At 38.2% G+C, this 25,492-nt stretch overlaps 2 protein-coding genes and 1 long non-coding RNA gene across 8 annotated transcripts in view; 1 reads left to right on the forward strand and 2 right to left on the reverse strand.

The window, feature by feature from the left end:
• Positions 1-894: 894 nt before the first annotated feature.
• On the reverse strand, positions 895-5,355 carry LOC101743139 (uncharacterized). Of its 3 annotated transcripts, XR_002431531.2 has the most exons (4): positions 5,047-5,302; positions 3,493-3,635; positions 2,284-2,404; positions 895-1,407 (listed from the first exon to the last, which is right to left on the reverse strand). It is a non-coding gene; the product is annotated as an uncharacterized LOC101743139 (long non-coding RNA). The 3 variants fall into 3 exon arrangements; XR_009976263.1 differs by having other exon boundaries at positions 2,284-3,635; positions 4,303-5,355; XR_009976262.1 differs by lacking the exons at positions 895-1,407; positions 2,284-2,404 and having other exon boundaries at positions 3,312-3,635.
• Positions 5,356-7,216: 1,861 nt separating this feature from the next.
• On the forward strand, positions 7,217-15,791 carry Iap (inhibitor of apoptosis protein). 3 transcript variants are annotated; one of them, XM_012695861.4, is made up of 3 exons: positions 7,217-7,374; positions 7,483-7,654; positions 13,310-15,791. In XM_012695861.4, exons 2-3 carry the CDS (start codon positions 7,594-7,596, stop codon positions 14,332-14,334), a joined length of 1,086 nt encoding a protein of 361 aa, XP_012551315.1. In that variant the 5' UTR covers positions 7,217-7,374; positions 7,483-7,593; the 3' UTR covers positions 14,335-15,791.
• Positions 15,792-17,977: 2,186 nt separating this feature from the next.
• Positions 17,978-25,492, reverse strand: part of LOC101743378 (DNA mismatch repair protein Msh2) — a 31,567-nt gene continuing 24,052 nt past the window's right edge. For both annotated transcript variants that reach the window (XM_004932580.5, XM_062675192.1), the window contains exons 10-16: positions 25,309-25,483; positions 24,642-24,826; positions 24,015-24,233; positions 22,748-22,980; positions 20,597-20,688; positions 19,272-19,497; positions 17,978-18,245 (exon numbers count right to left, since the gene is read on the reverse strand). In XM_004932580.5, the coding sequence (XP_004932637.2) occupies positions 18,015-18,245; positions 19,272-19,497; positions 20,597-20,688; positions 22,748-22,980; positions 24,015-24,233; positions 24,642-24,826; positions 25,309-25,483 (1,361 nt within the window). In that variant the 3' untranslated portion in view covers positions 17,978-18,014. The remainder of the gene's footprint in view (positions 18,246-19,271; positions 19,498-20,596; positions 20,689-22,747; positions 22,981-24,014; positions 24,234-24,641; positions 24,827-25,308; positions 25,484-25,492) is intronic.

Raw genomic sequence — 25,492 nt, forward strand, 5'->3', positions numbered from 1 at the left:
TGCAGCAGAGAATAACACCAAAAATCTATAAGGCAACGATATTTTTTTAAATGTCACACGCGGTTTTATTTGCTCATCGAAAACGGGGAACAATAGGCTTGATAATAATGTTTTTCATTTTGTCCTTATTCTCTTTTGTGCCACCCGTATATGTGACGTTTTATTACTGTGGTAAATGTGAAGAAAATACCCTAAGCCATTTTTATACGCCCAAGATGAACGAGTGCCAGTACTTGAACATTCACATGCTTCAACCACCATCAAGCTAGATCGCTATTAAACCAATATCAATGGGAAACTACACGTTTTGATATTCGTACGTAATTATATGAGATTATATTAATGCAATTTAAATTGTCTTGCCCAATACAAGGTGTTATATTTTGGTTAAAAGTCTTAAGAGTTAGTGTCAGTACATATGCACGTTGCCTCGGTTTAAGCGTCTGAAACAATGAAACAATATTATTGTACTATAGCTAATGTATGTACCGACGACGTGTAGGTATTATTATGAACATACAAACAAACAGACAATGTCCATTGTGAAATTCCTGCGCAGAAGCGTACAGTTTGAAACTGGATCCTCGGTTGCGTGTTCAAACGTTTGAGTTAATGCAATACATTCGTATACAAAGCCCGCTGAATAAACGATCTCAGCGATGAGTTGGTTTTTTATTAAAAATATTATTATTCCCACGACAAAATCTAGAGTTCTTTGCTTTTTACTGTAACGCTTTTTTGAATAGCAGAAAACTTTTTTTTTTAAATTATCTATGGTTGCGGACAAGGGAAATATGGTCTAATTTACAAAAAGTGGTCGTTCGATAGTAACGATAGCGCTGTGGAATGTGGTAGAAACATGATAGTTAATTGACGATAATTAACAAGACACGCTTAAATACCAAACTTTTATTTGATTAACAGTATCGGTTGTCATAAATAGAACAAATATTTTGTTATTCGAATAAACTGAAGACAATAAATATAAAAAAAGTACATATAAATATATGAAAAAATGAGCACTTAAGCCTTTGTAGACGACGTTTGATAATTCACTAAAAAGCTACGAGTATTCGTTTATTCACTTATAACTTTACGATGTTAATAAACTTTGTCCGTCTGAAAAGTTGACAGAGAGAAAGAATATAATTTATATCCGCTATGAATGTTTTAACATACGTGATCATTTTCGTCGTTTGCATAATTTTAGTAAGAAGTCATACCCACTTCTTTATATAACAATTTTTTTCTTCCAAGAAATGTGCTTTATCTTCGATGCGCAACAGTTTGTCGTGTTCGAGGTCTTTGGCCAAGACAAACTGTGGTGATGTCACACGCTCAAATTTGGCAATGCCGTACGGCTTCCGACGAGTCGATGTGAGTTCATTCCAACTGCGCAGTCTCTCGCTTAAAATAGAAGTTTAAAATTTTATTTGTATTAAACCTTTGTGTTAACTGTAATCAAACAAAAAAATACCGACTTGGGTTTACAAGTAATATTTAATGTTTCTTATTTTAATTATGAAGAGTACAAGACTATCTTAATTTGTATAGGTGGGAATCACAAACTTCACGAAGACCTTGACTCGTATCTACTCGTAGTCATATGATTATACCGAAGTTTGATCAGACCATTATGTAGCTACATGTCTATAGCTATATGTCTACAGACTATCTAATGAAACTCAAAGCAGCCGAAGACTTTCAGTTTGTCTATGGATACAGTAAACTGTTTAGCACCAGAGAAGCCGTGAGTACGTAGGTACCTATACCAAGAACAAGCGAACAAAAGTTTGTATACAAGCAATAATATTTTGATCCCACCTTTATTCAGTTCGTAAAATATTTCATTACAAGAAAACGATGTATACATGACTTGAGACATTTGTGTTCCTAAGTACCTACGTGTAAGGTCGTTTGTGAAAAGTCTAGAGAACAATACATTGACGTAGCATGAGAAAATCTATGGTGGTCGAACAGCGAGGTCACTAAATCTAAAGTTAATCTAATGTTTTCAATTTATTCGATAAGCTACATGACACTTTGTAATTTTAATTTCGTTTTAATTGGTGTAGCACATATATTTTACGGTACAGATTATCTTCTTGTATATAGATAATCTTCAGATCATTCAAAAATTCAAATATAATCTGTTACTTATTTCCGTGATATCACTAATGATCTTGTGACCTTAGATTATATGTTGATTTCGATACAAATGCAATTCTAATTTTCATTAAGTTAATAAAGCTTGAATTACGGCATCCGCCTTAAAGAACATACCTAGTTAGATTACATCCGAGACGGCGAAGGGACTAGATCGCCGTTGAGTCAGCTTCGTGGCCCAAATTCCACGGCACACCATCACAAGGAATAGTGCCTCAGAGGAATTTCAACTGAACGCCTGTGATAATAGAGTCCAAAGTCTACGATCGCAATGACCCAAAGAGCCGTTGTTTCTTAGAGCTCCGCAATGTAGCTTTAATGTCTACTGGCTCTAGCAGATGCTTTATAGATTTATAGATGCTACAAGTATTGAAGTGTGCGGCATTTCGATTCTTTGATACGATTATTTTAACAAGTTACTTAACTTTTATTAACAAGAAGATCTTATTTTAGACCATTTGGTATTCTGCCGTTAAACTGGTTAAACAATGAACTCTGCGGTAAAATCCTAACACTGGTTGAATATAATACAAATTAATTCCTTTTTTTTTTTATTGCCCTTGTAGGCAGACGAGCATACGGCCCACCTGATGGTGAGTGGTTACCGTTGCCCATGGACTTCAGCAATGCCAGGGGCAGAGCCAAGCCGCTGCCTACCGCAATACACACAATCCTAATACACATTATGCTGTACCAATGAAATCTTGATAGCCAAGGATCAGCCCCATTAAACCACGTATTCAAAACGACTTACTTACATACTGAAAAAACTGTTGCCCATCACAATATTAAAAGTTTAAATTATTCCCGAACGAATGGTGGTCTCCTCGCGTTGGCGCCAAAGCTATTCAATGGTCTATTCTTATTATTGAACACGACCTTCGGGGATACGAGACTGTGGAATTTTAACCAGCATCGCTATCTTCCAGGAATCGTGCTGCACGCGTGTACCACGCACATTTTTTTCTAGAGTGCACTACGTTTATAGGATCGAATACTCACAATGTGAAACGAAAATATATTGATACTTTAGTTGTGATTTAATAAATTTTTTTATCAAAATCATTAGTTGATTTTTGTATATTACGTATGTATGTAATGTTACGGGTTCCAAGTTGATTTTCGTATGTAAAATAAAATACCAATTTTATTAAATTCAAATTCAAATTATCATTCATCAAATATAAATACACAACACTGAAACTTCACATAATCGCACGATATAGTTAAAAATTGTAATTATAAATTGAAAATAGTTTCAAATATCAAACTCGTTGAAGCGGCATAATATACATGCATTCCATTGCCTTCTTAGCGCCAGCCTACCTGTGTTATAAAAAAGCATTCTGGCTGCAGGGCCGCGTCGGCGCTTTTGAGATAATTTATAAGGCTTTGCCTTTCTTGGAATTTCGAAATCTCGTCGAGATGGCTTTCGTGGCGTGTTCGCGGACCACTCGCGGCACCGGAGACTGGAATGTAACGGATTTGTATAGGAAAAATGTTCCATTGTCGAACTCGCTAGACGCTATTGTTATAGTTTGAATTGCATTTTTGTCATGTTTTCTAATTTATGAGAGAATAGGTTCATTTAACACTCTAAGTTTAATATCATTTAGTTCTAAACTCAATCCACAGCAAGGAAGTGATCTAAGAGAAGTACATACGTACTAACTAAAGTTGAACTTAAAAAATAAAATAAGTTTCATGTCTGTATGTATGTACGTTGTGCTTATAAAAAAAGGTATTTTAAAATTTTAGGCAAACAGTACTCGTATCTTGATGTACCTACATAGATTATACAAGTCGAAACCATGGACGATATAATTTCTTACTTTAATAACACCAATTAGAATCATTTGGAGTTCAGAACATAAACTCAATTCATTTTTATTTCACTTATTTCCAAAGATAACTAACGAATTTTTTTTTGTCATTGATTGCAGACGAGTCTACAAGCCAACCTTGTCGTATGTTACTGCCGTTGCCCTCTATTTTTTTAGAGAGGAGTAATAGTACTTATAGTTCTTCTTTTTTTAATGAAGGTACAAAGGAGACAACGGCCAAGAGTACGTCAAGGCTTGTGAACTTTTTTGAGTTTTAAAAACTTTTTAAGGATCTACATTTATAACTACTTACATTCTTTTTGTACGTGAAAGTACTTCGAACAAGTGGTCCCGTCTCCTGGCTTGCGACGAAGTTCTGGGAAAAGCCGCGCATTCCACAAAACGGGCTCCCATTGGACAATAAGCAATCGACAAACACCAGACAGAATCAGAAGTGACAATAATAGAGCAAAAGAACTTCAATAAAATCCTATGAACTAAGCAGGTAGATCTATATATGTTTTTGGAAACTGACGCAATAAATAAGCAGTTATAGTAAAATTTTGAAGCTTGTTTTCAAATACAATAATCTGAGGCAAATTTTAAAACATATTATAATATCAAGCTTATAGATCCGTAGGTACATCTATTTGGAATAATGGAACTTGTACCCTTAGTGAAATTTTTTTGGAGGGAGGCTTTACATGTGGTCCGGAGTTCTTTCCGGTTTCACAAGGACAGATGGACGAGCATAAGCTCAGCCAGGAGGTGTGGGACTTACTAACAGCTTCCGAAGGAGCCTAATAGCTCGAGGGTGGCTATTTTCCGAATGAATCTGCTACCGGATTGGAATCGCGACTCGCCGCGCAGATCGAAACTCAGCGGTCTGATTAACGACAGCTTAAAGTCGGACTGTATAATTACTACGAATTAGTACTCGACAAAACACATTAGCCTAAACAAATCAACAAGCTCATCAGTAGTAATCAGATGTTGTTAAATTTCTTCTATCTCACTTTTTGTTTGGCATTTACATTTGAATAAATTGTCATCATACCTGAAAGTAGCTCTTCAAAAAGGCATTATGTTGATGTTAGTAAAATTATATTGCCTTGATTTATAATGAAAATAAATAGAGCTTTGAGTTCTGTCAGTTCTACTCTATGGTTGTTGTTAAGTCACGAAGCAACTCTATACGTATAACTAGCTATAGGCCTGGCTCGGCACGGTGGGTCCATTCATTAAAATATGCATTTATAACTTTTGTACGTCTATACTTCTACATATTATTATATTAATACGCCGCCACTTTTCAGATCCGTGTTTATGATCTTTTTAATTCAGCCTCGCTCGTAAAACGGTCTAAGATATAAAACTTGAACAGAAATAATTTCGAACAGAACCATTGAAGTATTTTCCTTATGGTGTTTTAGAGATTAAATTAAATTAATTGTACGTAATAATTATAATAAATAAGTAACGATCATATCTATGAGCATTTTAGAAGTCATAATTTTTGTACAAAATAATGTACCTAAGTACTAATGTGGACTAATCTGCTAGGCTAACCTAGCAGATTAGTCCAGTTCGCATTTCATCTTATGATAATGGTTATCGGAGCCAATAGACGCCGCAAAGAGAATATCTATCTTCTACCCAATCCAGATATAAGTCGAAGTCACAATACCATCTAAAACAATTAATATTTTTAAAATTTTTAAATTCAAAGAGTCCATGCTTCATTACAACGTGACTGCCAGCATTCGGATTGAGAGATGAGATTGAATTATGTACCTATATAACGACTATAAACAGAATACAGATATAACTCGAGAAAACAAGAACCCAAACACTTTTTATGAAGTGCGTATTTCGTAAATGCGCAATCTGAATTATAGATTGTTGCCGGACACCTGGGCTCTCGCGTGATACATTTACTTCGCTTGACAGCTGATTTTGAATAGACATACGTTGAACGATGTGCAAAAAAAATACAGTAGAATGAAAGTAACACACGCTCTCAATTGAGAACCACTTCATTTGAAGTCGGTTGTATTTTTCCCATACACTGTAAACACTGATTTTTAAGACCGTGGCTAGTTTGTTAATTATAGTTAGTTTGGTAATTAAACGTTTAGAACGGTGTAGACTGCTTCACTCTGATCATAATTCACACAGGAAATATTTGATTTTGCAACAATAAAACTGCTCTCTTTTCAAGATCGGGACTCCTAAACATTATATATTATTCTTCGCATTAGGGACTCCAGGACTTCCCCGCAAATCGAAGTCGGTATGATTATGGAGTATGGAGAAACTTAAGGCTTTTTAGGTCGCTCACTAGAGGTTGTAGGTTTGAAATCTACAATGCCTATTTATAAAATGTTGATTTTCTAAGAAGTTTATCGATGTCATTAAAAGGTTAGTAGTAGTCGGCTCTACTTCATCTGCCAGCCAGTACAGGTTTGTGAATAAATAAAACATATATGCTCTCTCGTATTAATTAAGTATATTTATTTTTTTTCTAAGCTGATAGCCTTGAGAGGCTATTTCAGCGTAACCTTAACTAGTAGGTGAGCTCACGGGGCTTAAACTTGACGACGTTGCTAACACGAACCCTAACAAGAGCCGTGCTTCTCAGAATCTACCAAACTATATCAATAAATTAAACTGATAATTCTTTCTATAACGTTATTCGTATCTTTTAAAGAAACTTATAAACTTGAATAAAGCGAGGGTCCCAAATGCAAGGAAATTAGGACAATGATGAGGGGGTGAGAGGTAAGGGATGAAGACGACAGCTGGTGAGCACGTGGAAGTGCAGCTGTCGATGCTGCTGCACGCCCGCACACTCGCAGCTCGCAAGCTGTTGGCGCACCTGCCACGAGCCAATTTTTTTTTTTTTTTTCATCATTCGTTTATCCATGTTTTTTTTAATACATTTCATAACATTTTACTTAGTAAGTAAATCTGGATAGATACTTATTTTACATAGCCCGTAACATAAATAATCATTTCTTCCTAAACTTGGGTTATCATAAAGTCATTACCTACATTTTTAAAATGATTATTAATGCGTTTCGTATGAAATTATTTACTAGGAAATGGTCATTAATTAAAAGTTAATTAAAAAGCGCAAAAATGTTATGTTACGATTTTGTTGCACAGAAAATATTATATGTGCAGACATGCTAAAAATATTAGTGACGCAATCGATACGTCTTTCTGAACATTGTCAATAAACAAATCTACCTACACATAACATTAATTTATGTATGAACGATTATCACCTATCGGACTAGCATAGATTATATCGTATTTCGCATTATATCCGCGGCATCTGGAACAGAACGCCGCCGTTTGTAAATTGCCTTTTTCGTTCATGGTACTAAAAAGTTTTAATTTCATTTAATGTGATCTAAGTGTCAGTGTCAGAAACTAAAAAAAGTTACTAAGGTACATATTATTTTCTAATACTACTTTTTAATTTTAGATCGTCTTCAGTACAATACATCCTAACATTATGTGTATATGCAAAATAATATTCTGAAAATGGAATTCCCATCGGAAAGACAAAATATATAGTTTGTTTTAAATTACTAAAATGAATCAGGAAAATGAATCGACCGAAGTAAATTCAGAAAATATAGCAAGCACTTCAGGAGGTATGTATAAAATCGTTGTTACCCATTTTCCTCCAGACTTTATTTGATTGATAAGAATTATAAAATAATCGGAATTTTGAGGTAAGAATTAATTTATTATAAAAAAAGATTATTTAACTTAAATCCTACCAAATTAGAGGAATGGGTGAAACTTTAGAGAGTGGAAATGAAAGTGTAGATGAAAAATACTTTACTATAGTGCACACCGTGTGTAGGGTAGTGGTAGATGTAAACATTATAAGAGACTCAATGTCATATTCATAAGTCTACTCAATGTGCATTAAATGATACTATTTATTTAATCAGTAATAGATGGAACCCTAGGCACTATCAGCAAGCAACTGTTGATGAAATGACCTTTGAAATTGGCAATGAGGGAAAATATTCCGTAAAATTGTTGAAGTTAATCGAAACTAGCTGTATTTTACGGGTAAATCGGATACGGATAAAATTACAGAATACAGATACATTGTACTACATTTACTTTTTTAATTATTGAATAGGAGTTTTCTTCTCGTTAACATTACAGTCTCAACTATAAAAATTAAATGTAAATAGAAAAATAGCAGAGTTTATTTTAAATTAAATACAACAAGAGAGCGAAACAATAAATTCATAATCTAAAAAATCACTAAATTCTTTCGGCGGCTAAGGCTATGATTGGTTGATTCGTTGAGAGCGAGAAAAAAAGATTCATATTCGTACGTGTTAGAAAGAGTTCGAGCTACAATCCTATAATCCACTACTTGCTGCTCGGCTCGCCCATCGCTGGCGCTGCATTATTAAACTCACTTCACTTCGGTAGTGTGAATGTTAACGTGAAACTCCGCGCTCTTCTTTAGTTGCTACTCGGTTCTGTCTGGCTGCGTTGACGTTTTGGAACTTCATACTATTTTGTTTTTGCAAGACGAGTGTCAGTGATTAAACAAAAACATAAGAATATACGTTTTATGCGTTACTAAAAAAAAGGAAAAATATACCAATGGAGTTGACGAAAGGTAAAAAATTGCTTACATAACCTCTGTATCAACATATGGAGAATTCAATTTTATGAGTTGTTGTTAGTATGTTAGTAAAGCATTTAGTTATAAATATAAAATTACAGAGATTCATGTCAAGTAAATTTTTCTTAATATGGTTTTACTTTTGTTAGTTGAAATTAATTAGTGAATAATATTTGATTGTTACCACAAATTTTGTGGCTACTTATTTAAACTTCCAAAATATATTATTTATTAATAAATATTGCTCATAAATATTTCCATGTACATATAATTATTTTAGTGATTAAATACATAAAAGTATAGTTTTTCAAATTGGACTTCATACTTTAAAAACATTTTAATCCTATTAGATTTTATTTAAAACTTCTTTTAAATTATATCAAGAAAAACAGCAACTCTAGCAATACAATGTGTTTTACAAGAGACTTATTTTCTAGAATTCTGAGTGTTTATTTCTAAGAATACTGTCCAGTAATCTCCAAATAGATAAGAAACTATCAACATTTTATTTTAATCACAACTTGAACAAATGCTTAATCTGAATTTTGTGTTCAGATTATAATTATGTTTTGTTCATGTTTGTTTTTTTTTGAACTTTACTCGTTTGAATTAATTGACCTTGTCTTTATGTACACAGTACCCAACGTGGCCTCTTGTTTTGTAACAGTCACTGCCTTTAAATTTGGCAATGGCAGCTACCTATATAAATTTCATGTTGTTTTTCTATTATATGACTAACATTTGTGGATGCTACTAGTGTAAAATTAATTGGAACGGAAGGAAAATCTAATACACTGTCTGTAATAATATTTTTGATTGTTTAAAAATAACTAGGTAGATAGCATTTAAAAAATTCAAATGAAACAAGTACCGCCATCTATCGAATGATTGTGGCATTGATTATGTATACGAATACAGCCGGCGACTGTCAGGCCAATCACACTAAACATCATTCTTTCCAATCAAATTCAAAATAAAAAGAAATTTATTCGTTTTCAATAATAAAAAAAAAAATCTTAATTTTATGAACATTAGTGACAAGTAAAATTTCTTAACCCACACGCTGTATCTACGTATTAAAAAAAACAGCTTAATTAAATTCATTTTCGGATGTATTTTCTTCATGAAACTTAGAAATCTATCAATAATACTGCGGCTCATAATTATATAATGCCCATATTGTTACAACAGATTGTGCCTTTATAAGACCTAATTAAATTAAATTCGATATCAGTCAATTGAGTCATTTATATGCCAAAGTTCGTCTTTGTAACAAAGTTTGTTTTAGTCATGGGAAACATTGAATGAATGATTTCTAATGTATAGGTAAGCACGTCCACTGACTGCGTATCTAACCTATGTATGGCGCGGTCGAAATAATGAGAATATTTAAAAAAATGCAATTGGTTAATAAAAATATTGCCAGTGCCATTCAGGGTACTTCCATAACTGATAGGTGTCGCTACTCGCGTTGTAGCGGCATGAATGCTAAATCCAAAAAATTTTTGTTAACCACTACATACCATTATTGCATTTTTTTGTCTACCTAAACACCTATTCTATTCTGGCTTCATCCTTACTGGACTGGAGTATAACGTACGCTATTCATAATATCAATAGACAGTTCTAATAATTTTGTAATAATTAATTCTAACTAAGAAAAGTTTGAAATTGATAAACGCGTAAAAAATTATTCGAATTTCCAAGCGACGAAGGATATCGCGGTTGTAGTCATTAAAGTTTGTTTATACGCTCCGCTCAATGCTGGTTTTAGTATGAATACACGCTCCATCTGGCGGACGTTCACATCCGTTTCCGGGCCTCGATCCTTCAGTTTGTTTTTTCAACTTTTATAATGATGAGAGTAACCAAAGTTTGTTTAGACGACATTAACAAACGTTTAAATTCATTCATAGTTTTGAACTCATTCATGGTGTCAGCTGCGAGCTTCGAGATTGACCGTGGGTCTGTAAGTTTGTTAGGTATAAATGCGTTATGCGAATGAAGTTGTGTAGCGATGCATTTGTACGCGACAGTCCTCGTAGATAACCAATCTTAACAGATAAGAGTAGAGCGTAGGCGCTACAGGCGAGGCAAAGGAATTCGAAAGCCGAGCGGCGACCACCCATAGGCATGAGAACATGGCCCCGTCCCCTTCCCCACGCTGTTTGCTCGCCGGGCACCGCCTCTCGCCGTTTCCCAAGCACCTTGCTAAATTTTACTGAGATTTTCTACTTGTAATAATTTCCTTCCAGATTTTTTGATATTAGAATGAATACATTTTTGGGTATTAATGCCTTGAAAACAAGCTTTCAGATTATTCACATTAAAAAAAAGTGCTACGGAATTTAATAAAAAAACTTCAAATACTGTTTGTCTAAATTCCGAAGGGGCTTTTTTTCAGAAAATTTAGGCTTTGACCCACCCAACAGTAAACTGCAGCCACATTCCATAGCCCCTTTTTTACGTTGTGTGGTCGCGGTTTCCGCCGAAGACGGCAACGTCGCGACTTAAATATGAATGAAATCCGGTCGGCTGTGAACGGTACGGCAACGTCGCCCCAGACGATGCCTGATTGAGAACTATCCCTCCCGCTTCGTTCTTAGCGCCTTTTTACATGACCACGATCACGGCACGGTCGCCGTGCCATGTGTGAAATAGGATTGTGTGAGTTATGATACCTATGGTATGATGGCCGTGTAATTAAAAATGCTTTTTTGCGGCACGGAGCTATGGTTTCGCCTCACCATTGGACGCGAAGTCGAAATCTCAATTTCATCACATTAACGACTATAAAGGATAATAATGATCCTTCTTCCAAACCCGAACATACGAAGATGTAATGATTACAGCTTAAACATTTTCCCGCACGGCGACCGTACCATGACCGCAGACGTGTGAAAAGGCACTGTTGTGAGAAATACTAAATCCTTTTTTTTATCTTGGACCACCTTTTACACTGTAGGTTGAAAATTGTAAAACATCAATTATGATAGATACTATGTACTGTGTTGTCAATTTACATATGACATATTCTTTTTAAATAGACATGTTCTGTATAAAGTCAGAATGAGTGCATTTTAGGTGTCCATTTAAAGGAAAATTTCAATTGTTACAAATTATCTTTTTTTTAATACTGAAGCAGACAGCTGTAAACGCACCCCAATGACGTAGATGTGGAACCCTCGTCATTACGCACGCATGCGCATTTAGGGTGGTCGTCGCAATACGATACCGCCACCAAGGCAGACGATGTGTACGACGAGTATTTCGACAACGATGCTTGAAGCCAGTCAAACGCCATTATATAAAGAAAATAAAATAAATCTTTCTGGATACATAGTGTATAGTTTTAGAGAAATGTGCATTCAAAGTGTTACGTGAATGTTTCGTGTCGTCGGATTCGTTTAGACTTAATAATTCAAAAATGCCACTATTCGTAGATACTAAAAACAGAAATGGTAAATATCGATCGGTGTGTTATTATGCGGCCATTGTTTTACGATGTTTTTCTGAATTTGTTACTTTTAATATAAATTTTCTATCTGTAATGATTTACGAACGTTTGTTTAGAACGTTTTAATATAAGTCTGTTTTACTAATTTCCATAATTGCCTCTGTAATTCAGTAACATGAATGATACTGTTTACTTGTTTACATAGTATCACATAACTTTACTATAAAGAAAAGCGTAATAGGTTTGGTTTTTTTGTTGTAGAATTCTTATTTGAAAAATACATTCTTATAGAGTAAATTTTACTGATATAGTTTACATTCTATGTAAATGTAGGTAGGTGCTACGGATTATCCGTCTGCTTCCTGTTTTAATAACGTATTTACTGTTGTTGACAAGCTCGTTAATGTTTACGAGAATTCGCTTTTTGTGCAGAGAGCTCGAGTTACAGTTGGATTGAAATTCCTTTCTCAGTAGGTATGAGTACTCCGCGTACTGAATGCACGCAAACCGAGGGGGGTATGAGGTTCGCCGGGAGGGGAGCGCCGGGGATTGGAATGTCGATGACGCAGCCAGCCGGGTCGGCCATGGCCGCGTACTTAGTCTTGTCGTCATGTGAAAATGTTTTTGAACCCAATTCTCCGGGCCCAGCTTACAAAAAAATAACAACCTAATTCAACTTAGTCATAATTTTGGGTCCGATGCTAATGTCCGATGTACAGATTATTCAGATATTAGGATAATTGAGTCGTCTATTATCAAAGGCGGCAATCTGTACATTTGGACAAAAAAAAATTATTGATATGTCAATACAGATTTATTTGAATATAATCGTCTCCTTCAAAGAATACGGTTCAAAACCTGCATTAAATAAAGGTTAATAGTTAACCTGTTATTTATCTAAGATGTCGTTCCGAAGAGTTTTGTGACTGCCAATGGAATACAAAGTCAATAATTCGTTTTTCTGATTTACCTATCATTGTCCAAAAGTCAGATTGCCGCCTTTGATAATAGTCGACTCAATTATTGTTACGATGTTTATTTAACAGTTGATAGTTGTTTACAGATACAACAATTTCATTAATGTACTATTTTAATCGTCACTTACTAATTATTAAAGAAAGTTATTCTAATTAACGATTGAATTAGTTTATATGTATCGATAGTGCGTAATGTGAACTTATTCTGTTGTTACAGTTGCTAAAAATGGAGCTGCCGCCACGTTGGTGATGTTAAAAAATGCGCGGGATGCAAAAATGCGACCTTTCATTGGTCCGCTCATGTTATCCTCATGCGAGTCCTCAACGACATCCACACTCCCGTCACCGTCGTCGTCAGCTGATAAAACGGATAATCACGACACATTCAACTTCCTTCCTGATATGCCCGACATGCGTCGTGAAGAGGAACGTCTGAAAACATTTGATCAGTGGCCCGTTACGTTTTTGACGCCGGAACAATTGGCCCGCAACGGATTCTACTACCTCGGTCGCGGCGACGAGGTGTGCTGTGCTTTCTGTAAGGTAGAAATTATGAGGTGGGTCGAAGGCGACGATCCTGCCGCCGATCATCGGAGATGGGCGCCCCAGTGTCCCTTTGTACGAAAACAAATGTATGCCAACGCTGGGGGAGAGGCGGCCGCTGTCGGTAGAGACGAATGTGGGGCCAGTGCGGCCACGCAGCCTCCCCGCATGCCCGGCCCCGTGCACGCGCGGTACTCCACCGAGGCCGCGCGGCTCGCCACCTTCAAGGACTGGCCGAGATGTATGCGCCAAAAACCCGAGGAACTGGCAGAGGCCGGATTCTTCTATACAGGCCAAGGTGACAAAACGAAATGCTTCTATTGCGACGGAGGGCTAAAAGATTGGGAAAGCGATGACGTTCCGTGGGAACAGCACGCCAGATGGTTCGACCGCTGCGCGTACGTGCAATTGGTGAAAGGACGTGACTACATTCAGAAGGTTAAGTCGGAGGCCACTGCGATATCTGCTAGCGAAGAAGAACAGGCCGCCACCAATGATTCGACTAACAACGTCGCTCAAGAGGGCGAGAAACATTTGGATGACTCTAAAATATGTAAAATATGTTATTCCGAGGAGCGTAACGTGTGCTTCGTGCCGTGCGGCCACGTGGTGGCGTGCGCCAAGTGCGCGCTGTCGACGGACAAGTGCCCGATGTGTCGCAGGACGTTCACGAATGCGGTGCGGCTCTACTTCTCGTGAAAGGACCCTCCTCGCGAGCTGTATACTAGTCACTTCACCGGGCGGCCCTGAAGCGTGCTGAAACCACCCTTCGAACGAAACCGCGTATCCTGTGATTTTTACATTAAATAAATTTACAAATTGATAGCGGTGGGGCAATGTATAGGAACTCGTCAGAACTCGCGAGTTGACATGCAGGAAGGAGTTAGTGATTTGTAAACTTGTAAACTGATGTTGAAATGATTTTATTTATTATTTAAAATTCTAATGACAAAGTGTAAGTAAATAAATGTACATATTATTTTAGATTATCAATTTGTCCCACCGACAAAAGTGAAATGTACATAGGTGTTTTCATATCACTTCAACAGTCGAAGACCTTCTTTTTGAATTTAAGGATATATATTTATACATATAAATTAAAATTTTAACGAGACATCAATATAAATGTTTTAACAACTTATTTATACACTGAAATCAAGTGAAGTGTAACATGGTCTGAAGAATGTTTTACTGATTTCACTTCCCCTGTTGAAGTGATAAAATTCTAATGTAAATCCAGAGTTTAAATAACGTCATAATTAATATAAGAAACAAGTTTTACGCTTCTTTTGCTTGAAAAATCTTATAATTGATTCAGGAATTATTTAATGTGACTATATTTTGTTCCTGTAAATAATATAATATATACTATTTATTGATTAATTCTGACATAATTTATGGCAATTCCGTAAGATACAATCCAATACTTATTTCATGTAACTCACTTCAAAATAGTTGAATGTGTGGTGTGATTATAATGCTAAATGTCTAAATTTATAATAAATTGAGCAAAGTTGCATTTAATGTATGAATACTAATTATTGTTTTAACAAAACATTTAAGTATAATCTGCTCTGTGATTTTAATGTATCAAGAAATAACCCCAACACCTTAATTGAAATTTTTACATTGTTGCTGATAAAAAAAATCATATCAATTACATTTACAAGTCAATTTTAATTGTTCAGAAAACAAACACAATTTTGTTAGTGACTCCTGCTTTACGAAGTAGTATGACAAACCAGTGTTTCGTTGATTGCATTAATTTAGTTGTAAACAATATTTACACTCAACGTTTTAAGATGTCATTGAGGATTTTTTTATAAAAAAATGGGAATTTATTTATTGGTGTATAATACAATCCCGCACAAGCCATTTGCAAGTTTCTACACAACTAAAACGTATTGTATCCATTATCTATACGTCATATCATTAATATATACTTGCTTTGGCAAACATATATTCACGAATAACTTCACAATATATTTTTGTAAATCAACATATTAATGGTAATTAACGAATCGCACGGTACAAATAGTGATAACTGCTGAGTGCACTAAATAGTAAGAGAATTTATTTAAACAGTCAAATTTTGTTTCATAAGTAGTTATTTCATACTGTTGAATGTTATTCATTAAAACAAATGTTAAATCAAATATTTGAGTTTTATTTGAAATCTTCTACAGTTAGGATGAATATTCGGATTTAAAAAAAATTACTAAATTGACACTTTCCGTTATAAGCACATTGTAACCGCGAATATATACACCTGCAAGTGTCAACCGAATCATTTTCAGAACTGCCCACTCCATACTTTTCAGTTATCATATTGAAAAGTTAAGTTTGTGATAGTGTCCCCATTTATATTATCAATTTTAAGACCTTTTTTTTTTTTTTTGTCAGGAGGAAATCGCCGGACTTCCGCCCTTCACTGGGGATGGAGGGCGGGGCATGTCGGAGTCGAACCGACTAAAACCTCCTGTCTCTCAACAACCAACGTCCAAACCTCGCATGAGACAAAACTCATGAAAAGGCAAGGGGGGGAAAGTGAAGCGTTTAGTGCGGAGCACATCTCTCCCATCACCCTCCCCCTCGGGACGCCGGACTGGCGGTCGTCGGCGCCACGACCACCAGCCCTCTCGGTCGGCAGGCTATCCGAAGCCCGCCTAGATGGCGCCGGTTAGAATGGTCTATCCTACGGAATACCCCGCTGGGTCAGAACCAGCGTGGGTTGAGGATAGCCGGCCTTCCATCACCCGGATGCTCATGCATAAAACGCGTGCAGAGCAGCTTGCACGTCGTCTTCTTAGGCCCCCTTCGCCGGTCCCCAGGCCGACATGTGAGGGAGACCCGAAACACATAGAGGGCCAGGGCTTGGGCGAGATCCGCCTCCCTGGCCCCCGCTCGACGGCGGCGGGCCTGTGCGTCTCTCACGCGCCCCGCCGCCTCCTTCTGCGAGATGGTGCACTCGCAGAAGTCGAGCATCGCCTTCCACGACTCGTCGTCACCGAGCATCGATGCCACAACACTCGGCAACGACAAGTCGTTTCCTATTTTTGCGACGAGGACACGGCGCCATCCCTCCCATGCGGGGCAGGCGACGAGCGTGTGCTCCGCCGTGTCCAAGTCGCAACCACAATGGTGGCACTCTGCCGTCGGCTCGGCTCCGATCCGGTGCAGGAACTCACCGAAGCAACCATGCCCAGTGAGCACCTGCGTGAGCCGGAAAGTGAGGCGTCCTCTGTCACGATTCACCCAGTTCACAAGAACCGGGCGAATCGCCTCGACGGTCCTACGACCAGCCGAAGGATCGGCCAGCCGTCTGGACCATGACTCCAGCACGGACCGCCGAGATTGGGCCCTCCGCGCTCTGACCACACTGGGGCTGGGACGTGCCACGCCCCGGGCACGAAGGTCAGCCCGCCACTGATAGTCAGCGGCGAGCGCCTCCGCCTCCAGGACCCAAGGCGGCGTCCCAGCCAGTACACACGCCGCCTCGAAGGAGATGGTGCGATAGCCACGGATGAATTTTAAGACCTGTTATGATTGGGATATCCGAACTTATTTCATCCTATTACAAAAGAACGTAAGGGCTGCCCGGTTTAATTCTATATTTTCTGTTTAAGTAACGTGGACATCAATATAGTCATGCAGCTGACTAATAATAAGTACTCATTTTATTGTGACAATAATCTTTATTATATGGGAGAGTGATACATCTATAGTTTTTTTATGGTCAGTACGAAATCGCCAGATTGCCGCCCTCCACTGAGGATGGAGAGCGGGGCATGTCGGAGTCGAACCGACTAAAATCTCCTGTCGCTCAACAATCCACGTCCAAACCTCGCATGAGACAGAACTCATGAAAAGGCAAAGGGGAGAAAGTGAAGCGTTTAGTTCGGACCACATCTCTCTCACCGCCCTCCCCCTCGGCATGCCGGACCGCCGGTCATCGGCGCCAGAACCACCAGTCCTCTCGTTCGGCAGGCTATCCGAAGCCCGGAATACATCGCTGGGTCAGAACCAGCCTGGGTCGAGGATAGCCGGCCTACCATCACCCGGATGCTCTTACGTAAAACGCGTGCAGTCGTCTTCTTGGGCCCCCCTCGCCGGTCTTTCACGACTCGTCGCCGCCGAGCATCGATGCCACAACGCTCGTCAATGAAAAGACGTCTCCTATTTTTGCGACAAGGTCACGGACATCTATGGCACCCATTTTTTAATGAGTACTGTTACTCTATAATACTAAAGAGTCTAAAGAAATACGTTGTGGATGAAATATACATAAGTTTTCGAAAGTAAGACTAAAAAAAGAAAAGTCCAGTGAGTAAAACACCTTCAATTTATCTGAACTTTATATTAAAACAATTATCCATACTTCACAATATTAGAGTTTGGACATATTTGTTGTCACAAGTTAACAATTCTTGTTTTAAAAGCTTGATCTCTTGCATCATTTTATCATCACTACTGGCAGATGCTTGAATTTCTTTGCATTTTTTCAAGAATTCTTTAATAAGCTTCTGACCCTCTGCTGTTTCATTCGATTCCATAGCCGCTTCAACTTCGTATAAATTCGTTTCTAGCTCCGCTTGTTTCGCTTCTGCATACTGAAAATAATAAGTATTCTTTTAATACAGTGTAAAAATGAGCTGTCGGATTTCGGATTCGGATTCGGATCGGTTTCAAGTGAGTACAGTGTGCTTAGTGCCAGTTTTTTAACGTTCTCGATAGCGTAAAAGTAAGCCCAATTTTGTATGCAGTTGGAACAGCGCCCCTAGCGGTAAACGTAGGCAAACGATCCCGTTCCATACAAATATGAGCTAACTTTTACGCTACCTATCGAGAACGTTAAAAAACTCGCTTAGTGCGAATCTCTTGAGATGTAAAACTGACAACTCAATGGGGCCTTTGAGAAATATTTTAAAGATTATTAAGTGGGCACACATTTATTATAAAATTCGATCCCGATCAATTTCCCATCAAATTCGCACAAAGTTACAGAAGTATCAGTTCGAGTGCTGTCTATGAACAAGAAAAAGAAGATTGATTGATAAAGGTACAAAATTTTTGTATGTATCTTTTTTTTATTTAGGAAGAAGTATACTTGTATTTTTTTAAATAAGTTCCAGTGAATTCGATTAACGGGGTTACTACCTTTCAGAGCGAAATATATGACTGTTCGGGACTGAACATACAGCAGTGGAGTCAGTTCGTGGAATTGACTAATAAGCTCAAAACTATTCATTACTTAAAAGTGTAAGTTATAAATGATCCACCAAAGTACAACCTAATACACTTAGAACACTCATAGAACACTTTAAAATTCTTAATTCACTTCTCCACTTCGCTTCAGGTGATCCGTTTGCAGCTTCGCTTTAGTAGTTCCGATTGCTAACTACGCAGTCAGTTCTCTCTGCAACGCTTTTATAGTCGATACGACCTCCCTATACTTATTGATAACATTCTGGGCAAGTCGAGTAGCTTCGACGTGTGTTTCCACTATCAATAGATGGCGTTGTACTTCTCGAGCTTTCTCGACGTTACGAGTTCTTTTGATATTTATTTCGGGTATTCGGCGATAGATGGCGTTACTCTTACCTTAACAATATTATTAGCACCTCATTTATCCTCACCTCGATAATCGAATCCGGGAGGTCGGCGAGCCTGGCGACGTGCAAGCCGAGTGAGCGCGCGGCCGGCCCCGGAAGGATCTTGTGCAGCAGTACCAGCTGTCCATCGACAACCGAAGCTGCCGCGTGCGAGTTCACTATCACGTTCGGGTGAATGCTCGCCAAACGCGTCAACTCGTGATAATGGGTCGCGAACAAACAGAAACATTTGCACTCGTTCGCTAATTGTCTGGAACAAACAAACAAAACAATACTCAATTCTACTATTTCACTGATGGTAGGACGTTTTGTGAGTACGCACGGGTATAGAGCACTACCCTGCCTGCTGTGAAGCAGTAATGAGTTTCGGTTTGAAGGGCGGGGCAGCCGTTGTAACTATACTGAGACCTTAGAAGTCATATCTCAAGGTGGGTGGCGCATTTGCGTTCTAGATGTCTATGGGCTCCGGTAACCACTTAACATCAGGTGTTTTTTTAGTAAAGCAATTTTCACTGCAAGGGCAGATGAGCTCACAAACCTGATGTTAATCGGCTAACGGTGGGCCCTTATAGAAAGTAAATTAAATACCACAATGTCTTCACACATGAGGTCAAACTCTCAATAATTGTAATGTATAGCCCGTTTCAGACTTCTTGGGTGGAATGCACGATTGCTTCATGTTAGAAGTAGGCGTTGTGTGTGGCAGCGGTAAGACACTTAAGACTTTATGGGCCCCCACAACATTAGACACCAATAATATTAATATCGAATATCAGTGTGCTTAGTGCGAGTTTTAGCGGCACTCTAGGAGCGCTGTTCCAATCTATACTAATATATGAATCTACAGTGGTTTTTACGGATGTTCCGTTATAATTACTGAACCATGCATCCGATTGACTTGAAACTTGGTATCCATGTAGAAAATACATGTATTTAATGGATAGGCTAATGTTTATATGAGTGTTGGACTCCCTACACCAATTGCGGGGGCGTTAATGATGAGAATCTTTGTGGGGGTGAGAAATAATATTAATTTTAAATGCCCAGCGAAGCGGACGGGTACAGCTAGTTCAATATATTAATAACTAGCGACCCGCCCTCGCTTCGCTTCGGAAACATTAAAACACACAGGAAAAAAAAAAAAAAATAAAAAAAAAAATTAAAAAAGTAGCCTATGTTCATCAGGGACAATGTCGGCTTCTAATGGAAAAAGAATTTTTCAAATCGGTCCAGTAGTTTCGGAGCCTATTCGAAACATACAAACAAACAAATCTTTCCTCTTTATAATATTAGTATAGATATAGATTATGATATATAATATATTGTACAAGTAACGTCGCGTCACTCACTCCGCTATAGCCCACGCTATGCCGCAGCCTTCATACGTAGACGTACCCCGTCCCAGCTCGTCAATTAGTACCAAAGAGTTCGGTGTCGCCGTCTGTAATAAGAATTGCGGTATATATTTATATCGTCGTTGCAAATTTGAAATCTCCTATGTGTATAAATGTAGTTTTAGAGAAAATCTAATAAAACTACCTCGTGAAAAAAAATATACGCAAATATTTTTTTTAAGCACATATTATGATACTTTGATTTACAATAAAATGCAAACCGACACTTAGGATTTTTTTAAGACTGACGCGTAATATAGTGAAATATTGAAATAATATGCACATAGGAGTTTTTGTTGAGCATAGGTATTCAAAAGAACTTTCACAATATATGAAAACATAAATTTGGGCCAAAATGTGACTTAAAGAGATTTTAATTTAAATTAAAACTGAAATTTTTTAATATGAATTCATGTTTAATATTTTTGTCTGTAATACATCAAAATCAATTGGAAATGTATAATTTAGGAATCTTGGTTAACCATGTTTTCTTTCATATCGAGGTAGACTAATCTTGTCAAGTGATCCGTTGGAACTATAAGTATCTGTTATTAATGACGTCATGATCACGTGTACTCAATTTTACTTTCAAATAGTTTTTCTTTATATTTTTATTAATATTTTTTTTGTACTTGTAGGCAGTCAATCGTACCCCGTCATCGCCCACCTGATGGTGAGTGGTTACCGTCGCTCATAGACGTCAGCAATGCCAGGGGTAGAGCCAAGCCGTTGCCTACCGTTAAGTACTCTCCGAAAGCCTCGTCTGAAGAAGGACATGTCATCGCGGTCGGGAAACAGCGTAGGGGGAAGCTCATTCCAAAGTCACATGGTACGTGGCAAAAAAGATCTCTGAAAACGCACCGTGGATGAACGCCGTGGTTCCAGTAGTATGCATTATTCATATTCAAATACATTATTTGGTTAAATATGAATTTAGGGAATTTTCAAAGATTCGTCATTGTCCTTCCCAGACATTTAGTATAATTTTATTGTAGGTAGTTAATTTAACTACCTACAATAAAACTTATAAGACTTATAAGATAAATGACAATAACAACTTACATACGAACTATGTTATTTTATTTTATTTAAAAGGATTTGTGGAATAAGTGTAAAAATTGTTAATCACAACCAGGGCCTCCAAGGAGATCTAACAACTAAAAAGTAGCTGCTTCGCGAATGAACCTACTACCGGATCGGAATCGTGACTCGTTGTGAAGATCCGGCGAGAAACTCAGCGGGCTGATGTGCAGCATGGGTTAGGTTGCACGCCGAACTCTTTGTCGACATGTATGCATTATGAAGGCATGTATAGAATTGAAAAGCGCCCGAGAGAAACAATGCGTAATGAGTTTCGGTTTGAAGGGTGGGGCAGCCGTTGTAACTATACTGAGACCTTAGAACTTATATCTCAAGGTGGGTGGCGCATTTACATTGTAGATGTTTATGGGCTCCAGTAACCACTTAACATCAAGTGGGCTGTGAGCTCGTCCACCCATCTAAGCAATAAAATAAATAAATTTAAATCGATTTTTTTTATTGCCCTTGTAGGCAGACGACCATACGGCCCACCTGATGGTGAGTGGTTACCGTCGCCCATGGACTTCAGCAATGCCAGGGGCAGAGCCAAGCCGCTCCCTACCGAAAATATTGATACATATTGATAAATATTGATGAAATATTATACCGATTTATATTGATAAAAATTATAATTTTATATTTAATATTGGTGGTGTATTTAATTAATTTACGTTCTTAAGTAATTAAAATGTCTTTTGCGGCGTCATTTGGATATTTCGTAAGAGGTCGCAGTAATGCTCCAGATAGTATCTCTTTCCGCATGAAATAACGTAAGCTTAACGGTCGCCATTTTTGATGCTTTGAGTTTTGAAAACGCCGCTAATTTTCTCAACGATCACTTCGACCCACCTTTATAGATGGGTCGTCGTGAGCGTAAGTCATGACGTTATAGGTGGCGTTTTCGCCGCGATCACAACGACCGCGGTCGTTATGTGGAACGACTAAAGAAGCATTTTGATCGTTGTGGGCGCTTAGTGGAACGCACCCATAGATACGGTCAGCTCGTTAAGCAGTAGTACCGCGTACCTTAAGGATGGCGGCACACTCGATCATCTCCGTCATGAAGGTGCTGAGTCCCCTGCGCTCGCAGTCCGCGGCGCCGATGCGGGCGCACAGCGCGGCGAGGCGGGGCAGGCGCGCGGCGGCGGCGGGCACGGGGCAGCCCGCCTGCGCCAGCACCGCGCTCGCGCCCACCGACCGCATCCACGTCGACTTGCCGCCCATGTTCGCGCCGGTCACTATGTGCAGCATCACCGAGCCTGCAGGACGTATATATACGTACGGGAGAATCCACAGATATCACAGGGTAAATACCATTACGTTGACTCAGACTCGAACCAGCGTACTTCAAATGACTTCAATCTCAGAGCTCGGCCGGATACGAATACCACTTAGCTAATTTGACTTGTACCGGGTAAATACCGCCGCTCACCTTTTTTTTTAAACTCTTGCATAGCTTTTATCGCGGGCTTTGAGCGCGGCGACCGAACCAAGAAATTCCGTAACGAAAATAAAACCTAACAGCCCCCACTCGGCCTAACATGTAGCTCGCATTTAACACATTCACACGTTGCGCTTGTGTAGTGTTTGTGAATAAGCGCGTGGCGCGACGTCGCACTGCATGCGCATCATGTAGTCTCCCATCTCTCTCTCGCGCGTTCTAGCTGAATGTGAAGGGGACAGTTAATGTTTTGCTTTTGTTAATGTTTATAAATATAGCGTGGTTTTATTTTATTATTGTTTTAATATTAAATTATTATTGTCCAATTATAATATAATTGCATAAGTTAATAAAAACATGCTATACAATAGCTTAACCGCGTCAGTCCCCGAGTGCCATTAGTTTTTTTTATTGCTTAGATGTATGGACGAGCTCACAGCCCACCTCATGTTAAGTGGTTACTGGAACCTATAGACATCTACAACGTAAATGCGCCACTCACCTTGAAATATAAGTTCGAAGGTCTCAATATAGTTACAACGGCTGCCCCGCCTTTCAAACCGATACGCATTACTGCTTCACGGTAGAAATAGGCAGGGTGGTGGTACCTACCCATGCGGACACACAAGTGATCCTACCACCACTAAAAATGTTAATACATAATTTTTTTTATAATTAGAATGTTGTTCTTGTGTTCCGAACCACACCTTGCTGTCCTTAGTTCAAATGTTTTTTGTATTTTACTTTTCTCTGAAGAAATATAGCTGCCGATGTGTTTTAGAAGTATAATTTTATTTTTAAATTATAAATATTATTTTATATTAATAGTTTTTATTTATTTAATAGTCTCACCTCTTTTAAATTCTACGTCGTTTGGTATATAGGACACGCCCTCCTGCACCTCCAGACACGGATGCCTCACATCCTTCAGGATGAGTTCGTCGATGGACTCCGTGACCACGGGCCTGCAGTACGGGTACGGAGCTGATGAAGCGGCAACAGCGAAAGACACCAAGACGTCTAGACGCGACAGTATGTGAGATAGACAGAACAAACATTCTGAATATCCACCTGAAATTATTAGGTATATTACATTTAAAATTAGGCTAAAATAAATATTAAAATACAAGATATATTAGATCTAATGTTCGCCCAGCAATCGAAATTCTATGATAGTCACTGGCTACTATTACGTTTTCTGCTAGCTTTCCATATTTATTATTTTACGATTTAAAAATAGTAAATAGACAAATCTTTTGACAAACAATGGAGCAAAGGCAACTGTTTAGCCTTTGTCTATTTATATATGATCACAATCAGAACTAATGCATCGGACACTGTAGCTATACTGAGACCTTAGAACTTATATCTCAAGGTGGGTGAAGCATTTACGTTATAGATGTCTACGGGCTCCAGTAACCACTTAGCGCCAGGAGGACTGTGAGCTCACCCACCCAAGTAAGAAATAAAAAAGTTTACCAGCTATACTGACGATTTCTTTAACGACTTTATCTTGTTCTTTCTCGTAGTCGGTCTTGGCTTGCGTGTACTCTTCATTAATTGATTCCAATGTATTCGTTCTGAATCTAACACCGCTTTTGACGGCGTCGATTATTTTATATTTCTTATCGCCTCGTAAATTTCGTTCTTCTTTCAGAGTAATCCTGAAATGTTAAAGTCCTACATTCGAAACCACACATGTGTACCATGGAGTCATTATAGACAAGCTTACATTTAAATTTCTAGTTTCGATCTGTAAATTTTTTTTATATCTTAATTGCAGCAATTGCTATTCGCTGTGAAATATGAGATCAAAAAAGCCAAACGTACACTATAAAAAATATTGAGAATAAAATAGGCACAGTCATTCGGCCCCAATCTAGGATTTCCTGTGTTACGGGTATTAGACTGACATAGATATTCACTTTTTTTTTAATAAATAATAATAAAAGCAAAGAAACCTGTTCATTAAACGAATGTTTGCCCGATGTGGGAATCGAACCCACAACCCTCAGCCAACAGTCATGGCCGCTAACCACTACGCCATCGACAGTTATAAGATGCTATTTCAGTTATTAGAATATCTTCGGTCTTTGTTTACGCGAATTTAAACTATATATATTTTAATTAATGTTGCAAGAAGTACCTGAAACAAAATCCATTCTGCGTATTATTTTCTAGTTTAATAGTTTTGCCTGCATCGAGTCCCAAGTCCCTCGCGGCCTTCCCCAGCTCCCTCTCCGCAGACGACTGCAAACGTTCCAGTTGTTCGTTCAGACTCTGCAGTTGTTCGTCGAAGGAGGGCTTAACTAGGAAATCGCCTAGAACAA

Source organism: Bombyx mori, chromosome 23 (genome assembly GCF_030269925.1).
Source record: "Bombyx mori chromosome 23, ASM3026992v2".
Classification (NCBI taxonomy): domain Eukaryota; kingdom Metazoa; phylum Arthropoda; class Insecta; order Lepidoptera; family Bombycidae; genus Bombyx; species Bombyx mori.